The sequence below is a fragment of the Rutidosis leptorrhynchoides genome, chromosome 10 (genome assembly GCF_046630445.1).
Source record: "Rutidosis leptorrhynchoides isolate AG116_Rl617_1_P2 chromosome 10, CSIRO_AGI_Rlap_v1, whole genome shotgun sequence".
NCBI classification, from domain to species: Eukaryota; Viridiplantae; Streptophyta; class Magnoliopsida; order Asterales; family Asteraceae; genus Rutidosis; species Rutidosis leptorrhynchoides.
In genome coordinates this window covers 289,686,482-289,696,628 of record NC_092342.1, presented here as the reverse complement: position 1 = coordinate 289,696,628, position 10,147 = coordinate 289,686,482, and the positions used below count along the sequence as shown (strand labels likewise).

Here is a 10,147-nt window from a genome sequence, read left to right as displayed (position 1 = left end):
CTGCCCGGGGTGAAGTATCGACGTGTTAAGACACTGCCCGGGGTGAAGTATCGACGTGTTAAGATGCCACCCGTGGGGTTAGTGTACGACGTGTTAAGTACTCTAACGGTTGTTATGAACAACGATGAGAAATGCGAGTACCATCCCTTGTATTATTGGTTAACCATGGTTGTGTGTTGTAATGTAGCATATTATATTGTTCGAGTTATATGCTTTTGTTATGCTAGCTTGTGTGGTCGAAGGTTTAGCATTATACTTGTGATAGGATGATTATTTATATTGCTAGCATGTATGCGGTAAATGCATAAGTGATTGCAAGTAAGTAGGTTGTATATGTAATCGTATAATTGTTGCACTCACTAAGCATTAGCTTACCCCTCTCGTTGTTTATCTTTTTAGATGCAGGTACGGAGAAAGGGAAAGGGGTTGTTGGGCACTAGTTTCCCTTGTTGGATGCTTGATGAAGCTTTTTGGAAGTCGACCTAGAATTTTGGGTAGTTTAGCCCCAAACCATGCTCAAGTGTCGTTTGGATTAAAACTATCATTTTAATGGGTCGAACTTGTATTACATTTGCTTATGGGCCTTTGTGCCGTTTGTAAACATTAAACTTGTGATATTGTTTAAATGGGTTGTATGTAACCGTCCAAATTGGGCGTTAATGGTTTATTAATTTAAAAAAAAAAAAAAATGTCGTGTTGGTTACGGGTTGGGTTGTTTCAATCCATAGTAAAAATACAAATCGAGTGCAATTAACAAATCAAGTTTAATGCAAATTGGTTCCTAACTTACTGATTTATATGTCCTAAATTTAGTCTTTTGTGTTTCCTTTCAGTAAAGTCATCTTTACATCTTTAATGAAGTATCTACTTATAAGTAGTCTCCAAAAATCAGTTACTTTTTATAGAGAGTAATTAGATATACTTCTCTCAGTATAAGCCAATTAGTTGAACATATGAGTTCTAGTGTATTAAACACATTTTAATACATATGCCATAGTTATTATCACATAATAACACACGTAGTGAATACAGTATAAAACATTATGTAACATCAATAGTTCTCTAGTCATTATTTAAACATTATTATGTAAAGTAACTGGTAAAGGTTTATATACTACCTCTCTAGCATACTCCTCTAAACATGACATAGAAAAGACTGACAAAGTCCTACAAGCAGTTGCAGTTATCACTTGTATTCAAGCTACACTTCATTGAGCTTTCTGTCGCTTCAGGCACTGGAGAATAGGCTCCTTCACCTGTAATTAAAATAATAAAATAAAATATGTGTATTAGAAAGGCCATTAAATTTGAGGTAACTGAATATGAGTCGTCCACCACTCATCCCAGCTCATTTATCTAATTGTGTCAATTTGTGTCGTGTTTTATCTCAAAAGGTCTAATGGGTTAAGCAAGTTAAACGGAAAGATATAACTAAAAGGTTAATGTTTCAAGTAGGTTAAACTAGCAGAAAGTCATTTGAACTTTCAAGTGTATTTAGATGCATAAAGCCTCAAAATTATCTGTCAAAAAAAAGTTAGCTGTAACCTTATAGTGTTAAAAACGTTATATAAGACATTAGATAAAAATGGATAAAAGGGTGTTCTTTGTCGGTCAGCTCAACTAATAAGACCAGATGCCTTTGACCAACAATAAGAAGTTACCCAATTTGACTCGTAACCCACTCACCTGACCCGCCCATTTAGCCACCTAAATGATGATATATTTTTTCATTAATAGATGAATGTATGTACCGTGCTTGCTTTGCGGGAATGTTTTTCAAAGGAGGACCGGCCACTACAGATGACATCATCCATTTTTTCATCCTGATTGACATTACCATTTCTACCATTCTCGATCCCTGCTGCATAGCTCTCTATTGAAGCTATTGGCTGTAAAACATAGACTTTAAGAAATTAAGCACAAGCCCACACACTGCATATGCAAATGAAGATAGACATGTACTTTATGAGAAAGATAACAAGAACCTGAGGGTTGATTGCGGCTTCGCTGTTGGTGGAACCATGTTGGTGCAAATCAGACCTACCCTTTGTACGTGTGAGATCTGATCCAATGGAATGAAGTGCACCTAACGTTGATGTGTCCCTGTGATTAGTCCCTGATCAAGATGTCCAATAGGTGAGTTTATGGTTTTGATATATAATTGTAACCTAAATTGAGTTAGACAGTGTGCATACCTGATTGGTTAACTGAATTATTGGATTTGGTATGTGTTTCATTTGTGTCCTCCAGCTGAACAAATTGATAACAAATTTTATAAGCAGAATAGCACTTAAAAAGGTCAACAGGAGAGTTAAAAGAAAATAGAAGATTATTAGTTTAGTACCATAGGATCCATATCCAAAGCTTTTCGAACTTCAGCAAGTTTCTTCATGGTGAGCTCAGAATGGACTACACGCTTTCCTGTATGATTACTAATGTTAATGGGACGAAACGGGCCTGAGGTTAATAGGTCATTTTTAGTAAGGGTTGAAATAGTCATTCTGATTCTTTTCAACTTGTTTGACATATTTCCGTTTCACCTTTTCTTATTTGATGTGGGAGTATGTCAGATAAACAAAACCCGACCCATCCCATTCAAAAGTGTATGGATCAAAATTGCCACCTCCAGTTTGTGTTAAACAGAAATGAAGACTTTATTATGGACCCAAATATGTTTGATTTGAACATTTACCTAGCCTACGGTTGTTTGCGGTTTCAATAAATCCTTCTTTTGTCATTTTATCCATTAGTTTGCGCACAGTATTTTGATTAGCCTCTCCACCCAGTATGCTTTGAAGCTTGGAAATAGTAATGTAGTTCATTGGAAGAACGTGATAGAGTGCCTGCAGTTATACAAGCAACATATCAGTATCATCCTAATAACAAGTACGGTAAACATACATAAACTTGACAATCAGCTTTGAAATATAAAACATTAAATCTGGTGATCCAAATAGGAGAAGATACATACAAGAAAGAAAAAAAATGAAAGACAACTATTCTATGAAAGACAAGTCAGCTGAATATGTTGAAAGCACTCACTTTCATGTACATATGAACTTCACTCGCAGCAGGTGGACTTTTCTTGGTGTTGGTAACACGGTGATCAGTTTCCTCTTTCACAGCATCAAATTCATACTCTGTCTCCTGTAATTGGCAGTTTAAATTTAATAAGTAACTTTACCTAATTATTATAAGGGTACGTAAAAGAAGTATAAAAGATGACCTTCAGCCTCCTGATATTGTAGTTGTCATTTCCAGCTTTTAGTAGTATGCCTTCATTTACAAGCTTGTTCATAATTTCTAGAAACCCACAAAAAACAGCAATTACATCAGAACCAATTATCATTCCTAGGTGTTCAAAATAGCTTTATGGTTGTATAATCAGATTCTCTGGTTACCTTCAATCAAAACCTGCAAATAAATTAACCACCATTATGTCACTGTTGCATTAATAAAATGACTGAAAAATAAACTTAGTAATTCAGTACGAGTTAAATAGGTAAAACTATATATTTGTACCGCTGAGATGTCAGGGAAATTTGAGAGGGCGTCAGTGACATCAACACTGTCTAGATGATAGGCATTGATCCAATCCCTCACAAGGTTTAGTTTCTGTTCATCTTCAGCCAAATCCTGAGTATCATCTGCATAATTTACATGACATAATCCATCTTAGAGTATTATCAGATCATTCTATATATATGATTGTATGTATGGGTCACAAGATTCAGCTTAGTATGAACCTTCATCAACCATGGTTTCATCATGTTTCTCTTCTTCCTTATCTGACAAAATAAATAGGTTTATTAGTAACATAATTTATTTATAAAAAAAAACTGGAATAAGTAGCACCAATTAAAATATATAGGCATGATGATTACCAGCTGGTATGACTATGTACTCATCATCAGACATGCTGGCCTGCATCGGCTTGTAAACGTCATCATATATTTGTTTAAGGAGATATAAATGCATAAAGCTTCTAAGATAATCATGTAAAGGGAAATGGGGATATCAGAAATGAGTGAGCGGACTGAAAGTCGCCCAAAGTGTATCTTAATGCATATAATCTCCAAATCCATTTTATTCTGATATTTGAATTTAAATCATAGTAATTACAACAAGAATATTTGGTGGTCATTACACATTAAATTTGGTCAACTGGCTATTTGTACCCGACACCCACCCATGTGTCTAGCTTTAGTAATAATATAGCTGGTATCACCTCACTATCAGATCCACTATCTTCGTCTCTCTGCATTGAATCAGCTCCCAAACTGACATCATCGTCCTCACAGGGATCAAGCATGCTTTTAACCTGTAATTTTCAAGAAACTTTTATCATATTCAGCCATAGAATCTAGTTTACTATTATACCCAAAATTCCTCACCTTCAGAGATAATACAAAATGCTTGCTGTTGACATTGCCAACATCCATTTTTAAAGGATTCTTTGTCCACGCATTATGTGTTTCTTCCTTTGTGCAACCTCTAAAGAATGGGGGCTCGTAATCAGCAGGCTACAAAATAAAAAACAAATTTGCACATTATTTGTATGCTAATTATATCAAGATACAAAGATCCTGGGTCATTTTATATGGAAAAATATAACCCTGTCATATGATACAGATTCGAGAAACGCTGAAGAATATAAGTACTTTATATATGCAGATAATAACAAATATTTGAAGTATAGGTTACTTAACTAACATAGATTATTCGATGCTGGTTTAATCAATGCTAAGAGCACTTAGAGAATTAATACTTAAACTGAAAGTAGAAGTGCAAGCTCCTAAAGTAATGTACAGAAGATCTACGAAAAAACAAGAAAACCAAGATAAAGAAGGAAAAGGTTATCAAGATCATACCGTGACATCGTCATAATAGAGAAGTTTCATCAAAATAGTTCGCTGAAACATAAATTAAATTAGGTGAATGGGGATGAAAAACTCATACAAATACTTAAGTTTCATCAACAATTATTGACCAGTATTACCTCTTCTGGCATCTTATCTAGAGTTCTCATCAGTTGAATCAGAGTGCGAACCATTTTACAAGCAGAACTCCTAGAAATAAATTTGTAGTAAAATAAGATCATAATGTTCAGAATTGAACTTTAGTTTTAAGTAGCAATGAATAAGCCCAGAAACAGTAGATCAAGCAAGACAAATTCATATGGAAATATTAGTACTTCATTTGAGTTGGGGTTATCTCTGCAGTGGAGTTACACTTGAATGTTTCCCCGTGCTTCTTGTTTCCAATTCGATTGACATTCATTGAAACCTCCTGGCTCTCAGTATTTGAGTAACTGAAAGAAACTGTAGAAAAATATGTCTTAGCAAATTCAGTGTGTGATCAACAGCAGATACACAAGCACGATAAATGTGCATAATTTTGTATGTAACAAATTATATTTATCTCTATACTATTCCTATAATTTCATTCACTATACAACAGTTCCTGGAATCTTACAGGCATATTCTTCAATCATTGATCCCTCGCTAGTCTCACACACGCAGAACATTAATGTTTTGAGATATTTCTTCTGCAAAGCATCATATACACCTGAAACATAAACAATGCTGCTTATCAAGAAGAAGAATAAAATAACAAAAACACATAAACTACAGCTCAAAAGCACATAAGAATTAATAAACATTATGCCTTTCTCCATCCAGTCAATTAGTCTTCTAGACTCTGCATCCATAGGCATAAGCTTTTTGATCTTCATCTCTGTAGATGAAACAATGGGAACAAATCCATTAAATAAGGTCAAGCCACTCAGCTACAAATAAGGTATTTCCCAGAGAGACCATTTGCAATTACCTAAGGCTGGAACCCCCTTATCACTGAAGTATTTCTCCGGGAACAAGCCTCTGATATAACTGATATTGAATATTGCTATGCGTAGCAGATTCCTTGTCTATTTAGAAGGAAATAAATTAAGAGATGAAAAACTGATCAAGTCAAACAAAAACATTATATGAATAACAGTTCAACTTTTACAGTTGTACCCTCAAAATCATCAGCAATAATCTACAATCTACAGTTAATATATAATTCAGATATCAATAAAGACCACCGGTAATGTTTTACAAATATTTGAAGGCTGAAACAACATGAATTTAGCCGTACTTGGCAATTTTAGCTATTTAACTAGTTCTCGAAATTTAAGGGGCTTATTCTCATTTTCACGTTTCAGATCAATTACTTAAACTTCATGTTAAGTTTTCAACAACAATTCTCCAAATCCAAGCATATTTAGCTGTACTTAGCGATTTTAGCTGTTTAACTAGTTATTGAAATTCAAGGGGCTTATTCTCATCTTCACATTTCAGATCAATTACTTAAACTTCATGTTAAGTTTTCAACAACAATTCTCCAAATCCAAGCATATTTAGCTGTACTTAGCGATTTTAGCTGTTTAACTAGTTATTGAAATTCAAGGGGCTTATTCTCATCTTCACATTTCAGATCAATTACTTAAACTTCATGTTAAGTTTTCAACAACAATTCTCCAAATCCAAGCATATTTAGCTGTACTTAGCGATTTTAGCTGTTTAACTAGTTATTGAAATTCAAGGGGCTTATTCTCATCTTCACATTTCAGATCAATTACTTAAACTTCATGTTAAGTTTTCAACAACAATTCTCCAAATCCAAGCATCCTTCAGGACATCTAATGATCTTAACTTGATAAACAAATATACAGATAGCACTAATAATTCTGATAACCTACACCTTATACTGATTATTACATACTCTAGCATCTGAAGAACACTAACGCATGACCAAAATTTGGTAAAATGAATAAAACTACTATGTATTGCATATCTCTTGTAAATAAGTACAAATTCAGCTGAAAACTAACCCTAAATCGCACATAACTTGTCATAAATCCAATAGAAGAAAGCTTCGAGTCTATTCTACTATTTAGCTTACTGATTTAGGTCAAACAGATATTATAACTACATTCACAACGAATCAGATAATCTAATAGACTTAAAACTTCACTTCAATAGCTACTAAGTAACGATGAATATTTAGATTTTGTTCAGTTAATTTCAATTTCAATACAAAATAGATAACGCATAATCACTCTCGGTGATCAGTAGAAACTTAACGTTTGAGCTAAATCACAGTAACGATAAACAATAATAATGATGATGATATATATACAGAGTCTATAACATAAGCAGCAAAGGTAAATTGCTTACTAATAGAAGCGAATCCTGTTCTGTGATCTCTGATTCCTTCACCTTCTGAGCAACAACCTATAATAGGAATAGAGATTAACTTAAGGATTATGAAAATAGTAGAAAATAGAGAATTATACATCATTAATAGCATTTCAAGTTCGTACCATTTTCAGAGATTTGGAAAGAGAATTTGAAATGGTGAAGGATGAAATGAAGTGACGAGCGTATACATGACGATGAAGCGGTATATATAGTTCGTTAGAAATGGACTTAACCATGATTAGATAGGATTTAACTGTGGTTAATAATGAACATGCAAAAGGTGAAGTTCCTGGAACGGTTACATAACGCCGTTACACGTAACAAATCCGTGAATTTTTATATCGTTTAGCTACTTCTGGTCATAAGAAAATAGCAAGCCTGGTGATGGACGGGTGTAGAGATCGCAAATGGACCGGTTAAAATCGTTTCGCTTTTACAACTGGGTTTTAAAATGGGGTTTTTTTTTTTTTTAAATCAGTTTTGTTATAATTCAGTAGGCTTATAACTACCTTTAGTGGTTCTTGACTGTAGAAGGTATATAGAGATAGAGATACTGTAAAACGGAGAAAACAAAGGTTGAACAAAAGGTATGAGTAATTGGTTTTTTATTTATAGAAAAATGTACAATGAGAGTTTGGTGGCATTTGGAATCTAGAGAGAGAGTGTTTTTGTTAACCAAAAAAAATACATCCCATAAACTCTAACTCAACACACCTATTTATACTCAAAAAAATATACTATGCAATATCTATAATAATAATAAAATTATCATCCAATTATTACTTTTATAACACTCCCCATTGGATGATAATTTTATTAGTGAATAACTAGTACTGCCTCGTTAAAAACCTTGCTAAAGAAAACCCTTTGGGATAAAACTTTAGCTAAGGGAAAAAGAGTGCAGCATAGAGTTGACTCCCCCTCAAGTAGGCAACGCCTGAGTTGTTACATCTTCTGAACATGCCTCATGCCAATATTATGAACGTGTGTTCTGAAAATAGCAGTTGGAAGTGCTTTGGTGAAAAGATCAGCAGAGTTTTTGCTTGGACTGAACATATCTCATTTCAATCTGGTTGTCCTTAATGAGATTTTGAGTGTATGAGAAGAATCTAGGGGGTATGTGTTTTGTTCGGTCACTTTTGATATACCCTTCTTTCATCTGTGTTATGCAAGCTACATTATCTTCATAGATAGTTGTTGAACTTTTATTGCGTTCTAGTCCACAAGAATCAGTAATGAGTTGTGTCATTGATCTCAACCAAAAACATTCCCGACTGGCTTCATGTAATGCAATTACTTCGGCATGATTTGATGATGTTGCAACAAGTGTTTGTTTTTGAGAACGCCATGATATTGCGGTACCTCCATTTAGGAATACATATCCATTTTGAGATTTAGCTTTATGTGGATCAGATAAATAACCTGCATCTGCATAACCAACCAAATCTTGTTTTGATTCGTTAGAATAAAATAATCCTAAATCAGTAGTTCCTCGAAGGTATCGAAATATGTGTTTGATCCCATTCCAATGTCTTTTGATAGGGGCTGAGCTGAACCTTGTCAACAAATTAACTGCAAAAGAAATGTCAGATCTTGTATAATCTATAAGATACATAAGAACCTCAATTGCACTAAAATATAGAACTTCCGATCTGTTAAAATTTTCATGATCTTCGCAGGGATGAAATAGATCAGTGTCAATATTGAGTGATCTAACAACAATGAGTTTGTCTTTAAAAAAAAATGTTTTAAAATCTTTTCGGTATAAGTTGTTTGATGTACAAGTAAACCATTAGGCATATGCTCAATTTGCAATCCAAGGTAATACTTGGTTTTTTCAAGATCTTTCATTTCAAAATAATTCTTTAGAAGTTGAATGATTTCATAGATCTCTTTATTTGTTCATATGATGTTAAGAACATTGACATAAACAACTACGATCTCATATCCGAACATTGTTTTTATAAAACATACGTGCAAAATAAGTTTATATTTATACCCCTTTTTTTTATCAAGTAGTCATTTAATCCGTTATACTATTGTATCAACCCATATAAAAATCTTTGTGATTCAATGGAATACATTTCTTTAGGTTTTGCGTTAGATGTTTCTGATACCTTAAACCCTTCAGGTATATTCATATATATCACTATCAAGTGATCCATATAGATAAGTAGTAACAACATCCATGAGATGCATTTAAGTAACTACCAGGTTGATTAAGTATCTAATAAGTAATTGTATCCATTACATAAGGATAAGTTTTCCTCATAATTCATTTCTGGTCTTTGTGGGAAACCTTGAGTTACAAGTCTAGTTTTGCCTTGTATCTTCATTTGCACATTTCTTTTTCGGATAAAAATTCATTTATATCCCATACGTTTCACATCTTTAAAAGTGATAACGATTGATCCGAAAACTTTTCTTTTATTGAGTGATTCTATTTCAGCTCGTATTGCTCCTCTCTGTTGAGCTCAATCATGTCTATTTTGATATTCAATGACAGATTTTGATTCCAGATCATCATCTTTATTCATGATGTCATTGTAACATTATATGAAAATATCTCATCAAGATTTTTCATTTCATTTCGGTTCCATAATATTGCATAATTTATTGCAATTTATGTATTTACATTTATCAATATCCTCTGCAGAAGGAATATTGATTTGTGGTTCTTCTTGAACACTTTCTCTTACCTCATTATCAGCTGATTTTCTTTTCGAGGATTTTTATCTTCGGAACCAATTGATCTTCCACGTTTGATGCGTGGCAAAGACTCAACAGTGACATTATTGCCAGCTTTTGGAATTTCAGTTCGAGCTGGAGCATTTATCGCTGGTATATATGATTTAGTCACTTTTTTATATCTGTAAATGCATAAAGTAATTAATTTGCAAGTT

General features: G+C 33.5%; 1 protein-coding gene across 1 annotated transcript; it reads right to left on the bottom strand.

The window, feature by feature from the left end:
• Positions 1-1,023: 1,023 nt before the first annotated feature.
• On the bottom strand, positions 1,024-7,412 carry LOC139872079 (meiosis-specific protein ASY1-like). The gene is made up of 22 exons (XM_071859885.1): positions 7,367-7,412; positions 7,221-7,277; positions 5,830-5,926; positions 5,668-5,736; positions 5,476-5,568; positions 5,195-5,321; positions 5,000-5,069; positions 4,872-4,913; positions 4,395-4,523; positions 4,229-4,321; positions 3,885-3,924; positions 3,747-3,788; positions 3,523-3,647; positions 3,402-3,414; positions 3,227-3,303; positions 3,043-3,147; positions 2,693-2,843; positions 2,345-2,421; positions 2,196-2,250; positions 1,986-2,116; positions 1,752-1,889; positions 1,024-1,256 (listed from the first exon to the last, which is right to left on the bottom strand). The coding sequence occupies exons 1-22, from the start codon at positions 7,367-7,369 to the stop codon at positions 1,209-1,211; spliced, it is 1,782 nt and encodes a 593-aa protein (XP_071715986.1). The 5' UTR covers positions 7,370-7,412; the 3' UTR covers positions 1,024-1,208.
• Between the last annotated feature and the right edge of the window lie 2,735 nt (positions 7,413-10,147).

Bases quoted from the DNA above. Each gene is read 5' to 3' on its own strand.
- LOC139872079 (XM_071859885.1), bottom strand. The intron at 5,569-5,667 runs GCATAATGTTTA...TTTATGTTTCAG, and splicing joins AATTGACTGGATGGAGAAAG to GTGTATATGATGCTTTGCAG. The intron at 1,890-1,985 runs GTTCTTGTTATC...TATGTTTTACAG, and splicing joins AAGCCGCAATCAACCCTCAG to CCAATAGCTTCAATAGAGAG.